The sequence below is a fragment of the Canis aureus genome, chromosome 36, assembly GCF_053574225.1.
Source record: "Canis aureus isolate CA01 chromosome 36, VMU_Caureus_v.1.0, whole genome shotgun sequence".
Taxonomy (NCBI): Eukaryota; Metazoa; Chordata; class Mammalia; order Carnivora; family Canidae; genus Canis; species Canis aureus.
In genome coordinates, this window is record NC_135646.1 from 21,834,539 (window position 1) to 21,854,474 (window position 19,936).

General features: G+C 34.0%; 1 protein-coding gene across 1 annotated transcript in view; it reads left to right on the forward strand.

Moving 5' to 3' along the window:
- The window catches only part of TYW5 (tRNA-yW synthesizing protein 5), a 20,321-nt gene extending 2,033 nt beyond the window's left edge, over positions 1–18,288 (forward strand). The window contains exons 2-8 of the mRNA XM_077885744.1: positions 4,355–4,509; positions 8,776–8,845; positions 11,548–11,592; positions 12,661–12,798; positions 14,525–14,612; positions 15,005–15,121; positions 17,750–18,288. Coding sequence (XP_077741870.1) covers positions 4,355–4,509; positions 8,776–8,845; positions 11,548–11,592; positions 12,661–12,798; positions 14,525–14,612; positions 15,005–15,121; positions 17,750–18,006 — 870 coding nt within the window. The 3' untranslated portion in view covers positions 18,007–18,288. The remainder of the gene's footprint in view (positions 1–4,354; positions 4,510–8,775; positions 8,846–11,547; positions 11,593–12,660; positions 12,799–14,524; positions 14,613–15,004; positions 15,122–17,749) is intronic.
- Positions 18,289–19,936: the final 1,648 nt, after the last annotated feature.

The window sequence follows — 19,936 nt, forward strand, 5'->3', positions numbered from 1 at the left end:
CGATGTGGGACTCTATCCTGGATGTCCAGGATCAGGCAGGCCCTGGGCCGAAGGCAGGCGCTGAATCGCTGAGCCACCCCAGGATCCCCAGTCTTCAGATTTTTAACGTGTTTTAATAATTAACAGTGTGATATAGGTGCATGAAAAGATAGACCAGAGAAATAAAATGTCTGGAGATACACATACATCCAGAAATAAATTTCTGTTTATATGGAGATTTAGTATGTGTTGAACTTGATATGTTAAAAACGACTGGGGCACACCATTTGCTTCGATGTGGATGGAACTGGAGGGTATTATGCTGAGTGAAATAAGTCAGTCGGAGAAGGACAAACATTATATGATCTCGTTCATTTGGGGAATATAAAAAATAGTGAAAGGGAATAAAGGGGAAAAGAGAAAAAATGAGTGGGAAATATCAGAAAGGGAGACAGAACATGAGAGACTCCTAATTCTGAGAAACGAACTAGGGGTGGTGGAAGGGAGGTGGGCGGGGGGTGGGGGTGACTGGGTGACGGGCACTGAGGGGGGCACTTGGTGGGATGAGCCCTGGGTGTTATTCTATATGTTGGCAAATAGAACACCAATAAAAAATAAATTTATAATAAATCACTGGGGCAAAGGAATTTTTTTGTTTTTAAAGATTTTATTTATTTATTCATGAGAATCACAGAGAGAGAGGCAGAAACACGGGCGTAGGGAGAAGCAGGCTCCATGCAAGGAGCCCGATGCAGGACTCGATCCCAGGATCACTCCCTGGGTCGAAGGCAGACGCTAAACCACTGAGCCACCCAGGAGTCCTGCAAAGGAACTTTTAAATAATAATAAATAATAATAATAATTATTATTATTATAAAATAATAAATAATAATAAATGATGCTGGGGCAACTGGATAGTCACTTAAAAAATGATAAAATTATATTTATGTCTGACACCATACACAAGAGTTATCTCTAAATGGATCAGAGATGCAAATATATTTTTTAAAAAAGAAACTATATAGTACCAGAGGGAAACATGGGTAAATTCCTCTATAATGTAGATCTGTGGAAGGACTTTTTAACTGTGACTGAAAATTCAGGTGTAGTGAAAGATTAAAATTTGAATACATAAAATTCAAGCTGGGGGGATACCTGGGTGGCTCAGTGGTTGAGCATCTGCCTTCAGCTTGGGGTGTGACCCTGGGGTCCTGGGATCGAGTCCCCTGTCAGGCTCCCTGCATGGAGCCTGCTTCTCCCTCCGCCTGTGTCTCTGCCTCTCTCTCTCTGTTTCTCATGAATAAAATAAATAAAATCTTAAAAAAAAAATACAAGCTGAGAAAAAAATATTTGCAACATGTTTCATAAAAGGGCTGTGAAAACCCATGTATGTAAAGAACTTTTAAAAATTAAAGGGTGGGGTGTGAAAGGCCACAAGTCTGATAAAATGTGAGCAGTTGTAGCCTCTAAACATGAAAAGATGTTCAGCTTTACTCAGAACTTAAAGCCACACTGAACATACCATTTCTTATCTATCATTGGCAAAAATCAGAAGGCCACTTTTTAATAATAATACTCTGTGACTCTGTAATACTTGAGGCTGTGAAGAAACTGGCACTCAAATACTTTATGCCAAGTGGTTCAACCCTTGTGAAGGGGAATTTGGTATCTTTGTCTCTGTGTTTACTGTATGATCCAGCCGTCCCTCTTAGGAGTTTACTTTAGGGATTACTGGAAATAACCTAAAAAAAACTTTGCATAGGAGAGTGATTGATTAAATTGTTCATTTACACTGTGGTATACAAAGCTGTAAAAAAGGATGAACTGATAGCAGTGATTTCCAGGATATATTTTTAAATTAAAAAAAATCAAAAGAAAATACATAACATGCCACCTTTTTGTGTAAAAAAGAAGGGGAAATAAAGAAGTATATATGTTTTTGCTCTTGTTGCAAAACAAAACAAAAAACCAGATTGATAAACCAGAAATGAGACTAATTATAGGGCTTGATTGTGTACGAGGTGGAAGAATGTGACTGGTGTGACCTTTTTGTATAGTTTGGACTTTGGGGATCACATTAATGTTTTTAATTCTAAAGTAATAGTAATAATAAAATTAACAAGGATGAGGAATGATTTAAAAACCTAAAATTCTAATATAGAATGTAAAAACAAGGAGAAGAAAGATAAGTAACCCAAGTCACTTTTGAATATAATACTCTATGTCCTCAGTCTAAAGACTAAAATGATTGTAAAGAAATACTGAGCTCTAGTTAATAGACTTGCTTTATATAGTGATGTGACTTAGCAATTGTGAAAGTACTTATTGTGAATTTGTGCAATTGATTAAACATTGAGGATAATGGAAGTGAAGTTTCTCACTGTTAAAGAGAGATATAAATAAAAATTAAAATGAATCTTATGGTAAAAGATCAGAAGGGAGGTATCAGTATTATGGCTCATATATACATGAATTAAATGTATATATAGTATGTATGTCTGCTTGGAGAGAGATAAGTAGATATGGTATATACCTATGTTGCGTGTATGTCTGTGTGTGTATGTGTGTACACGTATTTGGGAAAGGGGGAAATGAGTATACACAGACTTCCACGTATTTCCCAGCTCTGTTCACTGAGAAAGCGTAGAAGTAATGATACCACAATAGCAATGAACACACTTAACACCCAGATCATGGTTTCAAAGTAGCATTCCCTTTAAAAGAAGCCAGAGCTGCTTGAAGAAATGACTGTAGGGCTGGGATGGAAAAAGTATAAAAGGATTCTGTGTTGTGGTTTTTGGTTTTTTGTTTTTTTTGTGTTTTGTTTTTTTGTTTTTTTTTTTGTTTTGTTTTTTTTTTGTTTTTTTTGTTTTTTTTGTTTTTGCTATAAAGTAAGGAAGTGTTCAGGTAAAGTCACAATAGCCAGCTTGTTTTGGATCCTCCTGGCCAAATCTAACATAATTTGAGCATCAACATTTTATCAGTAGATTATAACCAAGTGAATAAAAATAATAAGTGGAGATAAGTAAATTAGAGCATTTTGACATTAGAATGCCAACTAATATAGAAGATGATGAAGTTTTTAAAAATCATGATTTTTTGCATTCATCATAGCATACTTAATTCAGGCAGGAATTACTGGTTGATCAAAGTTAACACCACAAATAGAAAACAATATCATGTGCTACCTGATATGCTACACTGAGAAGGGCACAACATTGCTTCTTTGGCACATTCCTTCCCAAAGTAGGTGACTTGAATATTAAAGAAACGTCAGATAAGCTGAAATTGAAGGGCATTCTACAAAATAACTGGCCTATACTTTTCAAAAATGTCAAGGTCATGGAAGAAAAAGGCTGAGGAACTGTTACAGAATAAGAGAGACAGGGCAACTAAATGCAATGTGGCATCTCAGAAAGAGGAAAAAAACCCAACAACTATAAGGGATATTATTAGGACAGTTAGCAAAATTTGGATATGGACTGTGAAGTAGTAGTAGTAGTAGTAGTATGTCAGTGTTAAATGTAATTTTGATAATTATTCTGTGGCTAAGTAAGAAAATGTCTTTGTTCTCAGGAAATATACTCAGGTTTTTGGAGATGAAGGCGTATGATGTCAGCAACTTACCTTCAAGTAGTTAAGGAAAATTTAATTTTTAATAATATGTTTGTCTCTATACACACATAGTGAGAGTGAGAGCAAACGGTAAAATAAATGGGGCAAATGTTAAATTAACAGTTGGTGAATCAGAGTAGAGAGTATATGGGAGTTCTTTGTTCTTGCAACTTTTCCACAAGTTTGAAATAGTATCAAAATAAAAGGTTAAGAACAATATTGACTATAAAATATACATTTTAATCATTTATATTTTTGTCATAAATAATGCTTGTGAAACTACTTTTTTTTAAAGATTTATAAAGATTTATTTGAGAGTAATAGCAAGCATGCGGGTGGGGAGGGCAGAGAGAGAATCTTGAGCAGACTCCCCACTGAGTGCTGGAGCCCCAGAAGCAGGACTCAATCCCATGACCCATAAGATCACAACCTGAGTGGAAATCATTAGTTGGATGCTCAGCTGACTGAGTCACCCAGTCGCCCTGATAATTCTTTAAATAATATTGATTTTTTGTCCTCAGCTAATGATGGTACTACTATTTCCTTTTATTTGTTTTCCTAGTGTTAAAATTTTGTTCTAAGTATATTACATTGCTGTTATTCCTATTTTAGTTAATAGCATGAATTGTCAAAAGACTTGTTTGAGCATCTTAGGATCAAGAATCATTTCTTACTGTTTTTGTTCTTCTATTGCCAAATATAACTCCATATATATTTTCATTTTCCCTAATTTTTTGTTGTATATTTTTCCAACTTACAGAGAAAACCTCTAGTGTTGGAAGGAATTGATTTGGGGGCATGTACAAGCAAATGGACGGTGGATTACCTGAGCCAAGTTGGAGGGAGCAAAGAAGTAAAGATTCATGTTGCTGCAGTTGCTCAGATGGACTTCATTAGTAAGAACTTTGTATATAGGTATTTTCTTCTGAGGTTTACTCTGGGACTACAAATAACTTCTTTAAAATCTTTAAGATATTTTTATAGTATTATACAAAGACCGTGTGGCATTTCATCTTTTGGCTATTTTGATACAGTCATGGAACAGCTTACTAATTTTTAAAGAGTGGCTTTTAAAAGGCAAGAATTCTGAGTTGTTAACAATTATATAAAGACATTTTCAAAGACCATTTTTCATATAGGGTGTATGCCTGATACCTTCTGGAGCCATGGAAGGAACTGGATTTCTAGAACTGGAGTTAGATTACCTCTAATGTTGGATATGCTGTACTCATTCAGTGCTTTATTAATTAATTGATCTTCCCTCATTTAGTAATTATTATCTAGAGTAATGAATTCTGAAGTTTTCCTTCATAACTTACTTTGATTTTTAATGCACTCATTTTTAGAAGATTTTCTAATTCCTAATTGTGAGAGAAGCGTAAGCCCATGTTTTCTTTTTCTGCTCTCTCCAGAAATATATAGGACATGTAGTTGCTATGTTTGGTATAGTTTTTCATCAACTTGGATAGCTTTCAAAAAATCATATTAAATTTTCTCTTTTGACAAAATAACCTTAAATACTTTTAATTTCCCTTGTGGTTGTCATTTTATGCTTAGAGATGAGATGTCTTAAAAGTAAGGTAGTTAAAAGATGCTGAGTGTCCAAACTTGAAAGTTTCAGATGTCAATAATCTTATAGATTTAATGTTATTTATTCCCAGAAGTTTCATTAAAAATGTTAAAAAAACAAATTTTTATATTCTGAGCACAGGCAGTTTCCAGCAAATTCAGTCTTTTGAAAAACTATGTAGTTCACAAAAGACTGATTTTTAAAGAAAGGTAGTTCTCACTGTTCTTCCAGAGTTTAGAGATGAGTAAATAGAGCTTCTAATGTCCAGAGTCATTCCTTTCTCATTAGAGTTTTCCAAGCTCATATAGCAGCTTGCCAAAACATTTCTTAGTTTTTGATCCTTTGAATATCCACCATTATAGTTTTGGTTTTTAATAGGCCGTGAATTGAATTTAATTGCCGTAAGTTTTTCTAAGAGTAAGAACTTTTCATTTTTTATTAAATCAAAAAGGTGGAAGCAAGTGCTGGAATGATGAACATTTTTAGGTCGGCCGTTAATGATGTTTATTTTCCAGAGAGTCCAAAGCCATAACAAATGGGTATTGAAACTTCATCTAAAATTGCTTTGCTATTTTGTCATGTTCCATAAACTTTTCAAAACTTGTTTTTGAATCACATACATTATGTAATAGTTCCTATCCCAGCTTTCTCCAAGCCTTTCACTAGAGCAACTGAAGAATTGCAAGATTATTTTCTTAGTGCAAGAAAAAAATAGATTTAGTCATTTTGGCAGTTACCAGGGAGTAGGAAAAAAGGGAGACATCTAGGTCAGAGAGAGTCTAGAAAGGAAGAAATCCTACGCACATATATCATCATCATCACTTCAGTTTAAAGTTGCATGTCTGCTTATTAAATATTTGAGGAGCAATACATTTCCAAGTCTTAGCTTTTACTTCTTTCTTCTGGGTGGCTCTCATTGTTCTTCCTGAATCAGGGTACTGTGAACGGGAGGAGTCATGTGTGGTGAAAAAATACTGTTGGTATTCTTCTGGTCATAGATTTAAAAAAATAAATCAGTCTGACTCTTATAAGCTTAACTGCTCTGTCACATCATCTAATTCATGTCATCATCTTGCTCTTATTGTTTATTATACTTTTATCATTCCTGATCTTGGTTTGCAAAGCAGCTTTTGCAAATGGGGAACACAAGAGTGAAGATTTTTTTCCTTGTTTTAAATGTTGGTAACTGCTTTCATGCTGCTGAAATGGTTTAGTATCGTTGTTAACCCCACCATTTGTTCTTTACTGAACACTTACTATATATATCAGGTGCTGTGCCATGCATCCTAGGTTATATTAATCATTTAATTTAGGTACAATCTATGAGGTAGTTTTGTTTTCAGTAATTATACAATTAAGAAAATGGAGGCTTAAAAACATTAAGTAACTTGCCCAAGATCATATAGCTTGAAATAATGGAACCAAACTTATACCCAAATTTGCCTGACTCCACAGAACCCATGATCCTAACCCCTCTTTGATATTATCTCCCTTACTAGTCTGTCTCCCAGTCCAGACAAATGAAACTTAAATAACAGATGTCCTTCTTTTTGAAACATGCACAGGATAGATAAAACCTTGAGTCTAAGAAACTTTTAATTCATACCTCATTTCCCCCCTCTCAGCTTTGCTTCTGCAGAAGCTCTGAGAGGCACCACTTCCTAAGGAAAAAGATTGCTGAGAACACCCAAGTTCTGCTTCTGGATTTTTTTTTTCACTCTATCTGCCCTGTTCTTATAAAGGTTTTGAAACACTTTTGAGTTTTCCCTCATAAAAAGATAAGCCTGGGCAACGGCACCAATTACAGGGGTAGCTCTGGACCTGAGAGGCTTCCATATTTTCCCCAAACTCTTGCAGAGTTGCTTTGGTAGAAATGAAGGGTATATGGTGAGGTCAGAGATGGAAAACATTGCATAGGAAGATGCCAAGTAAATTTGTTGATATAATTAACTAAAAACTGTAGTAGCAAATGGGTCTGAGCAGATGGTAGACTCCTCTCTTGCAATGCTCACTCTTCTACATAATCATCAGCAGTGTCTTCAAGTTCAGATTGACATTCACGCCCACAGGACCCACTAGTCCATAATCTGGCATTAGATTCACTTAGCTTTGTAAAAAGATACAAGGCAGGAAAGCACATACTAGCAGTATAGTATCAGTGGGACTCCTTATGCCAATCCAGGAGCCATTTTTGTCTCACCAACTGACAGCTTACTTCCAAGGGAACAAGATTATAAAGATGGGTACAGACACATATTAGCTAAATTAAGCAACATAGTCCACAGAAACCAGTGATATGAAATGGCACATAAATTTAGCTTCTGTGTTCCTACAAGGGACAAACTCAATTACAAGAGTTATACCACACACAGGGAAGCCAGATCCTTTACTTTTTAACAAATACTTCTAATCCACTCATCAGCCTTTCAGTCCAAATCAAGAGTCATTTTTACAATAAACATGGTTAACTGATATCACAGCAGGCATTCACATTTATCTTAACCCAGTAGGTTTCTACAAAAACATTGCTAGGAAAAGGTAAGCCCAAGGTCATCTTATAGATAAGGAGAAAGGGTTTTTGCTAACACTTTCTCCTCACTTCCTCAGTACAGATTCCAAGTAGAAAGATTTGGTGGTAAGAGTGAAAGGACTAAAACAAAAGGAGAGAGAGAAAAGACCACTACTCTTAATCAGAGGTTTGGAAGCTGGAGTGCAGTGGCAGTTGTGGGGAGAGGCTTTTGACCCAGATGCTTTTGAGGACTTCATTGTCTTGATGTTACTGTTGTCATCTTCATATAGGGGTCAGTACTTTTGATTCTAGAATGTTGAAGGGACTGGATGGAACCAAAGAAATGGTAGCCCTCCAGGTTCTCAAGAGTGAGCTAAAAGGAAATGAACTCCTTCTGTGATGTTCAACCTTGTTTAAAATGAGATTAGGAGATAGCCATTTGAACAGAAATATGGAGGAAGAATAAAACTTGGTCACTTCTCTGAATTCTCCTTAAGGTATTCCTCAGAATTCTTTTTTTTTTTTTTCTTTTTTTTTTTTTTCCTCAGAATTCTTAAAATGATGGAGTGGTGAAGAAGATTGAGAGCAATGTTGTGGGCTTCTGTTTTCTGTGGTAGTGCCAAAAGGCAGGAAGATCAGTGAGAGAGTGAAGGACTTGATCTTCACTGGACCATTTGCCTACTGTCTCTTCCAAAATAGCACTTAGTATTTTGTCCGATTCCTTAGTCACAGGACTTGTTTTGCCATGACACTTGAAGTAGTAAGTTTGAAAGTTTGTTTATATCCAGATGTAACCAGATACCATAGAAACCTTTTTCTAACAGTAACTTGGAATAGGCAGATATTAACATAAAAGGATTCATCTGTCCTATAGATTTAAAAGTCTTTAATTTTTGAAATCATAATTTTAGACAATCTAGGTCAAATAAGCACACTGCTAAATGAATTTTGAAAGTTTAGAATTACACATAATTATAATAAAATTATGGATATTGTAAAATAGAAGGATATATACAACTCCAACAAGCCTATATATATACTGATAAGGGTATGACTAGTTGATTTACTATTAGGTCCAAGACTTCTTTTGTGTTTATTTCAGAACTTTACCTTTTGATAAGTTGGTTCAGAGGGCAGCTGAAGAAAAGCATGAAGAATTCTTTATTTCAAAGGTAAGTGCTTTGAATGGATTTTCTTTAAGAAGCATTAATATGTATATACTAGTTGGATTTTCTTTTTTTTTTTTTTTTTTTTAAAGTTTCTTTTTTTTTTTTTTTTTTTAATTTTTATTTATTTATGATAGTCACAGAGAGAGAGAGAGAGAGAGGCAGAGACACAGGCAGAGGGAGAAGCAGGCTCCACGCACCGGGAGCCCGATGTGGGATTTGATCCCGGGTCTCCAGGATCGCGCCCTGGGCCAAAGGCAGGCGCCAAACCGCTGCGCCACCCAGGGATCCCCTAGTTGGATTTTCTTATACAAGAACATTAGATACAAGAGCTATAGCCTTCTCTGATAGCTGTTTTTAAGGTTCGGTTGTATATGCCATAGATGTAGTTTTGCTGTTTATTAGATCTCAAACATTGACTAAATTATTTTTCTGTACCTCAGTATACTCATCTGTGAGATAGGAACAATAATAGTTCCTATTTGATAAGGTTTTTGTGATAGTTAACTAAATAAAATCTGTAGAGTACTTAGCACAATGCCTGACATGTGGAAACTACTCACTAAATGTTAGTGATTAATAATACTCTCTTTGAAAATGCTTTAGTCTGATACATAAAGTTCAAATGCTGAAGGAGAACTTTATTTTCGTATCTTATTGGCTATTAAAACTACCTCTATATTATTATCAACGTGATTTTTGTTGTATTTGTTATAACATTTATTCAGGATTAAATGCAGAAGAATTCTACTTATTTACATTATAGTCCAATTTTAAATAATCCAATTTAAGTTTCTTGAGATAAAGCGTGGAGGCATATATATATTTTTAAAAAATTCACTGTTATCTCAAAAGCACATTTTAAAAATAAACTGCTTTTTAAGCTTTGAATAAAGCTGTTGTCTGCATCTGAGCCAGCCAGGCTGGTGGCCGGTTTGGTTGTGACAGGTGCTGCTACTCACCGTTCTCACAACAGGTGGTGGTTATACTAGACTACCACCGGGATCCCTCAAGCTCTGCAGGTCTGTGAGTCTACGGTAGGATTAGATTGTCTGCTGAAACGGATTCCACTGACTGTATCTGAACTAACTGTGTATTCATCTTATTTACATACTTTCCATACTTTTTAGATGTAAATCCTTTATCTTGCCTTGGTTTCTTTTACTTCACTTGACATTTCACAGCTATTTAAATCTGTACTGCTCATTATTCTTGGATAGGAAAGTTCTCAAGGTCAACTGCATACACATGTATATTTGTGTCTTAAAATTAGAGAAAGTATGTAAATAAGATGAATTTAGACTGTCCGCTCAGTCTTCCAGGAAGCAGAGGCTAAGATGGAATTAGGAGTGCAGACAGGTTTATGGGGGAGTAATACTTTTGAAAGGACAGGAGTGGATTGGGTGGGAGGAAGCCATCAGACAGTAACATAGGTCTAGCAGAATCTCTGCTAGCTCACTGTGGACCCCTGAGCAGAGACTGCCTGTCTGAGGAGTCCTGTGTGGGTGACAAGGTCTTGGCCTTTTACCATCTTGCTCAGTCATTGCTTGGGACTACCCCAAGAAGAGCATAAAAGGCTGAGGTGGACCTGAAAGAATTCATAGCTAGCACCTGTCAGTTAATCACACTCTTTGCCACTAGTGGTAAATTCTTTCTTGAAGGGGTTCTGAGCAGTATATCTCTGTGTCTGCCCCATTCATTTTTTTTTTCCCAATCCGAAAACATTAGAACTGGCAAAAAAAAAAAAAAAAAAAAAAAAAAAAAACCCTCAGAATTTTGAAAAACATACTTTGAAACCTATTTAGCCAATAATAAATTTATAGAAATTATCTGATGCTACTTAAAAAAACACTGGATCTGAGAGTTGATTTAAATTTTTAGCCATAGATTTAAAATATGTTGCTAAGGTAAATAACATGGATTTTGAATTTTGTGTTATAATAGTCAGTATATGTATAAAAGAGGCAGAACTCTGAGTTGGATTGCTTTTGTGCTTGACCCCGTATCTGAGTTCTCTAATTCTTAGAGGAAACGCAGATAACAGTAGTGTGTTATAATTCAGACAGTTCCTTACTATAGCTACTAAGTGAAGAATAATTGGCAGTTTTTAAAAGTATCAACATAAATTTACTACTCTGAAATGACATATTTCTTTTTTTTTTTGTGAAATGACATTTCTAATTCATATATGAGTTGACTCTAAAGGATTTGGCTTGAGAATTTATATGATCAGTGATAGGCTTAACTTGATAAAATGCAGCGTTCTAGATTTTTAAAAAATGTATTACTGTATAAATTATCATATTTATTTCCTACTCTGCATTTGCATTATATTAAGAAGTTTGTTATTGGCCACAACAGTACCTTGAGATCTTGTGTGTTACACAAATGAGAATTCTTTTTAAGTCTTATTGTTAAGAGTCTAAATAAGTTAAAGTCCAAATTAAGCATTGTGTTTTAGATGTAGTAAATATATGTTGCCTTTCAAATTTATTTTATATAATATTTTGTGGATCCAGCCATTATTACAAGCAGCATATAAAGACATTTCTTTATATGGCCACCAGAGAGCATTAGTAGAAAGGAAAAGAAAATGGAGCTCTTTTGAAAACAACTGGGTTAGGTTTTTAAGACTTAATTCCTTCCGTCTTTTACTTTCTGTTATTTTTAAATGAATATTTATGTTACTTTTCTTTGGGATGTTTAAGGATGAGAAGTACTACTTACGGTCACTTGGAGAAGACCCTAGAAAGGTAAGAATTCTGAATGTAAAACAAAGGCTTAAAACCTAATGGATGTATATATTTTAACTGGCCCTGTACTTTTTATACTTATTGCCTGACATACGACCTGCTTCTTTTTTTCCCATTCTTTTCTCAATGATTTGTGCCCTTGAATAAAAATAAAACAATTAGGGGTGCCTGGGTGGCTCAGTCAGCTGAATGGCCGATTCTTGATTTGGACTCAGGTCATGATCTCAGGGTCCTAGGATCAAGTCCTAAGCAGGCTCTGTGCTTTGCAGGGAGTCTACTTGAGGTTTCTCCCTCTCTTTTTCTCCTCTCCCATTTGCACGCACATGCTCTCTTTTCTACGATAAATAAATGAATCTTTAAAAGAAAAAAAGTAAAATTATTAAAAGTTGATTACTTAGCTTTTAATTTTAAGCAGGACCATAGTATCTTTTAATAGATGTTTAAAGTCATCTACTCTAACCTTTACACAATTAAAAAATCTTTTCTACTATGTATTTTACAGATGGTCATTTAGCCAATAAAACATAATCTAAGATAATTATTAAAATATTGAGTAATTCACTAATATAAGCTTTGACATGTATTGAGAATCAAATTAATATGGCTGCAGTATTAAGTATTGGTCCCTAAAATGATGAAGTAATATTCTGTTTTTTCCTATTATGTCCTTATTTAGTTCTTTAACTTCTTTTAGTCTCCTCTCTCAGTAAAATCCACAGGTTTTACATAGTTAAAATTGTTAACTCCTAAATTTTAAATACTTAATATTGGAGTAGATGGCAATTGTATGATTGTTGCTTAAATAAGAAGAACCTATTATTAATGAGGCATATTAAGCTTAACTGTACAATATTGTTGAATCTGCAATCTATTACATAGTCTGTTGTTCCTTCATTAGAAAGATCATATATTGACTGTGGTCACCAACTAGTATTTTAAAGCAATGAATAGAGTTTTACTCCGTTCCTCCTTAATATCATAGGCTCTGATGGCAGCCTGAGGTAAAACAAGTATTATACCAATACTGCATTTATTATTAAAATTTTTACAGTGTTTCTCTCAATACAGGATGTTGCAGATATCAGAAAGCAGTTTCCTTTACTGGAAGGAGATATCAAGTTTCCAAAATTTTTCAAAGAGGAGCAGTTCTTTTCCAGTGTTTTTCGAATTAGCTCGCCAGGATTACAGCTTTGGACCCACTATGATGTATGCTACATAAATGAGAAATCCAAATCTATAGTAGATATTTAGCATCTATAGATATAACATTTACAGTTTCAACTTTCTGTAGAATACCCTAAAGATCTGGGAGGCAAAATTTGCTGAAAGATGAGATTTGAAAACTGGTGCTCTGCAAGTTGATGATACGGGAGTAAATGATTTAGCTAATGCTACAGCCTAGTTAGTTTTCTCACATTTGCATTTCTTTGTGGTAGTGGTCTTGATTCATTGTATTTTGTGTGAAGTTTTATTTAGTGGTTTTTTTTATATGTGATAAATGGCCACCAGATGAGGGGGAAAATTGTACAATGAAGAAGCAATAAAGTTGTGACAATGAGGATGTGGAAATGATACACATGACTAGATGGAACTGTTATTCAAGAGAAAGGCAGAAGTTTATGGAGAGCGATTTCCAGTTCTAAGAATTTGGGGATATCTGAAGGTCTTAGATTATACATCCCTGGAGAATGTGAACTGTCCACTATATTTTTTGAGCAACAAGATGTATAGAATATTGTCCGTGATCATTTATTCTGGGGTATTATAATTTTATTTGCATCAAGTATGTATATATAAATATTTTAAACACACTAAAAGTATAGTATTATGTATGGTTTGGTGTTGGGTGGAGAAATTTAGGAAGCTAAAGCAATACCTAGTAGGTTTCTAAAGATAAAATAATTTTTTAAGAAGTTCTAAATCAAGCTATATTAAGTTTTATAAGCATGTTATAATTCAGCCGAGGGCCCCTTGGGAAGATTTTTAACATAATAACTAAATGAGATAGACATGAATTCTTAGCATATTTTTTAAAGGTTTTATATAAATGATATAGTGAGAAAATGATGTGGTAACTTAAATAATATTTTTAATTATGTGACTATTTTAAATTTTAACTAGTATCACTTTTGTCTAGATTTATAATAGAATTCTATGAAACTTTTATTAAAAATAACTCAAAGAAATGCTTGTTACATAGTTATATAGTTAAGGTTTACATAAGAAAAGGGTTTGTAGTGAAAGGAGAAATGGTTAGGTGGGAGCAGTATGTAAGTAATTACGAATATATCTTGCTTAGCATATATTTTAATTCCTTTGCTGAGAATTATGTAACTCTGCCTTTTACTATTTTCCATAAAGTGTACCCTTGAGTATGCAGAAATAATCAAGATTACTCCATTAATAAGTACATCAAGAAAATTTGCCAGATTATAATTCTGTAGAGATAATTTGGAAATCAAGATGCCTATAACTAAATTATGGTTGGCCATATATTAAAAGAGTTTAGCAGTGGTTGATTATAGTAGTACCTTGTGTTTTCCCAACACTTAATTTTTCTAAGTGCTTTCCATCTGTTTCTAATGTTGGCTGTATAGCATTCCTTGGCAGTTAAGTAAGTACTAACCAAGGGGAGCTTCAAATAGGTGAAACTACCCTCTCTGTCAGAATGGTGGGGCAAGAGCAGATAGTTCTCAGATTTCCAGTCCTTCCCATTTTAAGGCAGAGCTGCAGGAATATATTTAATAAAGGCGCAGTTGCATTTACAATACAAATGTTTGCATTGTTAGATTAGAATATTTCTCTAAGAGTTGTAGATAATGTGAATCAAGTCTTACTAAAGGAATGAGATTTACATTTAACTGTTTGGAATACCATTAGTTTTATTTAAATTTTAGATAATGTTTATCCATAAGTTCTTATTGGCCTTCAGGTAATGGATAACTTCTTAATACAAGTGACAGGAAAAAAACGTGTTGTACTGTTCAGTCCTCGAGATGCCCAGTATTTATATTTATCAGGTACTTTTTTTTAAGTTTACATTTCTAAAGTCTAGTCTATTCACTTACTCTTTTTGAGAAATCTTTTACTTTCATAGAGAAACATTGTAGGGCTTATTTCTAATTATCATGTATTTGTGTTCTCCATGGGTATATATGTAATGATAGGCTATGTGAACAATAAAATTTTAAGTTTTAATTATACTACATAGATGTCAATAGTCATAAAGGGTTGGGGGTGGTCATTGAATATTGTTTTAGGTTTCAGGAGAATAGTAATTGTTCTTACACTGTGGATACAATAAATAATTGTACAGAAAAGAATAAATTTTCAAGTTTATATTTGTGATTACCTTTTAAGAAACGCTAACTTTGCTTTAATCTCTATCATCATGTTTTTGGGAACTTTTCAGGTACTAAGTCAGAAGTCCTGGATATAGATAACCCAGACTTAGCTAAATATCCACTGTTTTCCAAGGCCAGAAGGTATGAATGTTCCCTTAAAGCTGGAGATGTATTATTCATTCCTGGTAAGATTTCTAGACTTCATTCATTTCCTATTTATAAAATCTGTACTCTCACTCATCCATTATATGACTGTTTTAGTTCAAAAGTATATTTGTTATATGTATTCTATACAAGTTGATTTTTATATACCATTGTTTAAAGTATGCTAAGCACATTCTTATAAAATTAATAGTCTTGCTTTTCAAAGGCAACTTATAACATTATACTTCTATCTTATTAAATGACATTAAACAAGATACATTATATCTGGGAGAAGATTATACCTGGTGGTTGTTTTTAATCATTTCTAAAATATTTGCATATTGGGGCTCTTGGGTAGCACAGTCGGTTAAGCATCCAAACCTTAGTTTCAGCTCAAGTCCTGATTTCAGAGTTCTAAGATTGAGCCCCACGTCGGGCTCCACACTCAGTGCAGAGTCTGCTTAAGACTCCTTTCTCTCTCCCTCTTCACCCCCCCATCTTTCTCTAAGATAAATAAATAGATCTTTTATAAAAATAATAAAATATTTGCAAATTTTAGAACTGTCACTTAAATATTTACCAAGAAACGGTAAATATATTTCAAAGCCAAAACAGACTAGAGATTGTTAAAATCTCAACACCTGTAATGTCTTTTGTGTGCATTATTTTCTGTGGTCTGAATTAGTGCCACTTTGCACAATTAATAGGCATTAGTTGTTAGTGATGCAACTAACATCTAATTATTCAAAAGTGAATACGTGAAGATTATAAAAATCATAAGATAAAAGGAATGTATTAACAAATTATATAGTCGTATTTCTCACATCTAAGTTAATATATTTTAATCATTAATACCTCTTTTCAGTGACAGAATTAAAGAAGTTTTTTTTTTTTAAGAAGTATTAATAAGAATATGATCTCGGAGTGCCTGGGTGTCTCAGTTGGTTAAGTGTCTGCCTTTGGCTCAGGTTATGATCCCAGGGTTCTGGGATCGAGCCCTGTGCAGGCTCTCTGCTCAGCGAGGAGCCTGCTTCTCCCTCTCCCTCTGCCTGCTGCTCCCCTTGCTCTGTGTTCTCTCTCTCTCTGTGAAATAAACAAATAAAATCTTTAAAAATATATATGATTATCTCATTTAGGGTTACCTTATAAATTGCTTGAGGACAAGGAACTGTTTTGGTAATCTTTATATTCTCCAAGGGGCCTGATACAATGTCCTTAACATAACTATCTATAAAAATTGAATCATTAATTTCTTATTCATAAGTTCTTTGTAAACAACCAGCATACTAGTCCTTAAATGCGTTGCCATTATTTAAATTTTTTTGGTTTTGTATCTTTAGAGTGGTTAAGAGCTATGCGGTTTTCTCTTATTCTGTATACTACTTTAAAAAGCCAGAAATACTTAACATTTGCATGTATTTTGAAATAAAAGCAAAACCCCTGTCTTTGCATTTAAATTTAACAGAATGGTTAGCTTTTTTCCTGTTATATTGAATAAGGAAAAAAGATTCTGAAAGAATAGTTAAGATTAAATCCATGTTTGAAACTAGTTTTGCAAATCAAAATATTTTAAGCTTTTGTTTTTCCTAGAGCACTCTTAGAATGAATTTGTTTCTAAAATTTAGCATCTTACTTTCTCCCATTCACAAGATTAAACATTTTTTGATGTGGCTAGTATTTTTTTTAAGATTTTATTTATTTGAGAAAGAGAGCACAAGCTGGGGCAGGGTTGGGGTACAGAGGGAGAAGGAGAAGCAGACTCCCCACTGAGCAGGGAGCCCAACTCAGGGCTCCATCCCAGGACCCTGAGATCATGACATGAGCCGAAGGCAGACCAGATGCTTAACCAGCTTAGCCACCCAAGTACCCCATTGACATGACTATTATTTCATCTTGGTTATATATTGTGATGTTGCTTTCATATTCCTGTGGCACCTATAGATTGAAAACATTTAGATTCAATTGAAAACAAATAAATGTTCTAAAGGAAGTGAAAAATTAATCAGCTCTATCATATGATGATACTTATTCATCCTCTCCACCACAATATTTGCTTTAGTTTTATACACTTACTGTACAGGAGCCGAAAGAAATATAAGATATTTATAATTGCATTAGCTTAATATAAAACTAAGGAAGCTACAATGAATGCAAATTTAAGCAAGTTAGAAAACCAAATTCAGCTTGAATAGGAGGTCTTTGAGAACAAAAATATGAGAACAAAAGTACTGTGCTGAGGCGGAAAAGGTCAAAGATACTCCTCAAATAATTGAAATGTTCTGTGTACAAAAAATAAACACTTTTGATGTGGTTGTATGACTCAGGAAGTGTAAACAAGTAACAAAACATAGCCCCAAATTACAGAACTTACAAAACAAATATAACTTTATTATGTCTTTCAAGTTAAAGGGGAAAATTGCTATTTTCCAAAGGTTTTAAAAGTAGAGTTGTGTTATTGACACTTTAAATTGGTTGGCAATTCATAAAAGTTAAAATGATTCTGTTAAAATCAGGAGTGTGCTAACGAAGGGATCTAGTTACAAGAATTTCTTACATTGGCTATATGCAATTTGTGATATTTCACTGACATTTTGGTTTGTTTCTTTTTTTTTTTTTTTTTACTCTAGGTTTTATTTTTAACTTGTTTTTTTTCTTTAAACTTTCTCCAGCTTTATGGTTCCATAACGTAATTTCTGAAGAGTTTGGAGTGGGAGTGAATGTCTTTTGGAAGCATCTTCCATCTGAATGCTATGATAAAACAGATACCTATGGAAACAAAGATCCTACAGCAGCATCAAGAGCTGCACAAATTTTGGACAGAGCTTTAAAAACACTGGCTGAATTACCAGAGGAATACAGGGACTTCTATGCACGGCGAATGGTCCTACACATTCAAGATAAAGCCTATAGCAAAAACTTGGAATAAATAATGAAGTGAATGCAATGAATATAAACTTTAAAATACAATTCAGTTCAAATATTGGAAGAGTATAACAAATTATTTTTTAGAAGATTATTTGTTAAAATAGGAAAGAAAAATCTTAGGCTTATGGATTAAATAAATAGGAATTGTTATTTATGGTTTCTATTTAATACAGATTTTTATGATTCAAAGACTGCTGTATTGGGTGGGACCACTCTAGTTTTCAGATGCAAATAGCAAAAAAATCCAACTTAAAATGACTTAATAAAATGTATTGAATCATTATATATTTAGTCTACTGATAGAATGGGCTTCAGTATTTCTGATCCAGTGATTCAGTAGTGTCACCAAGAGCCTCTAGGGTTTTTTCTCCCATTTTCAACTGCAGCATTGGCATCATCCTAAGGCTGGCTACCCTCGTGGTCATGGGATGATTGCCAATAGCAGTTTGAGCCATGTGCATCTTCATTTACATGCAGTGGAGGAGTCAGGCTGGATTCCAAGGGCCTTCTTTTAATATGCAAAAGATTTCCCAGAATTTGCCACCAAATCCTTGGGTCTCATTAATTTAAAGTGGCTTAGACCTGTCCATCCCTGAACAGTCACTGGGAAAAGGTATGAAATAACTCATGCCAGTCAGGTCTCCTGGAGCTTTTAAATAGAATCCTCTCCCTCTGAGGCACATGGGAACATCAGCATGGATAATTTTTAAAATCAGGATTCAGATTAGGAAAAGGTGAGCAACCGACATCTATATCTTTTTGAGCTTTTCAAAACACAGATGTTTAGGCCCCAACTTTGCAGACTTGGATTCAGTATGCTTGGGGTTTGCTATATAGTATATGTATTTGATAGACCTCTGAGGTTGTTTTGATGTATAATCAGGACTGAGTTGGATCAGATGATAGTAATTTGGATTATTTTGTGATTCATCCAAAACACGTTTGTTTGATCTGATCTTGGTTTTTCTTGGCATTCACTGCCCCCCGCCCCCTTTTTTTCAATGTCAGAAAATATTCAGATGTTTTAATTTATACCTACAGCTAAACTTCAACCCAATTAGTTTTCCCCACTAAATGCTTTTCACTTACCCTTTTCTAAAGAGAAAAAAATTTTCAAGAACAAATACAGGAGAGATCCCAATTATGTTGTCATCATTGAAGACAATGAGCCATTGTATGTGGATCTGTGCCATTCTTTGTTTTGTACCTAGTAATTCTATTGCAGCATCATTGAAAAAAGACCAGATATATTTACTGAACACAGATGTGCTCATCTAAAGCAATCTGAGTGCGTCAAGTTGGTGCATTTTAAATTATGGAGAAAATAATTTTCTGTTAAAATAATTCATCCATATCCTGTTTTTGGAGTTGGATTAATTTCAGATATGAAAAGCAGATTACAATAAATAAAAAAGGAAAAGTATATGAAAAATAACTCTTTCCTAGGTGTCTTTAGGAAGAGATACTGAAGTTACTCAGGTCAAAAAAAGTGTAAAGATGGTCTGTTAGAAAAGGAAGTTACTTTAGCCAGATTATTAGATTTTTTTTTCATTTTTGGTTACTTACATTAAGCAAAGAAATTCTTTAATGATTGCTTTTCCCTTGGGAAGAAAAAAAAAAAAGACAAAACCTCTGTTAGTTGGAACAGTACTTACAGTCAGCTTTTAGATAAACCTTGGTTGTTTTTTTTTTTCTTTTAAACCATTAAGAGAATTGGTGCAAAGTATATATCCAGAATCATGTAGAAAACTTGGAAGTTAAAACTGAGATTATAATCTTCCAATGACTGTTCATTTTAATTCAGTTTATTTGGGAAGCAAACTGGATCACCTTATGCAAGTTAAGAAACTTAATCTTTATGAAGCTTATTTTCCTCATCTTTAAACTTGTACTTTATAGGGTTGCTGCAAAACTACAGAGGTAATTCAGGG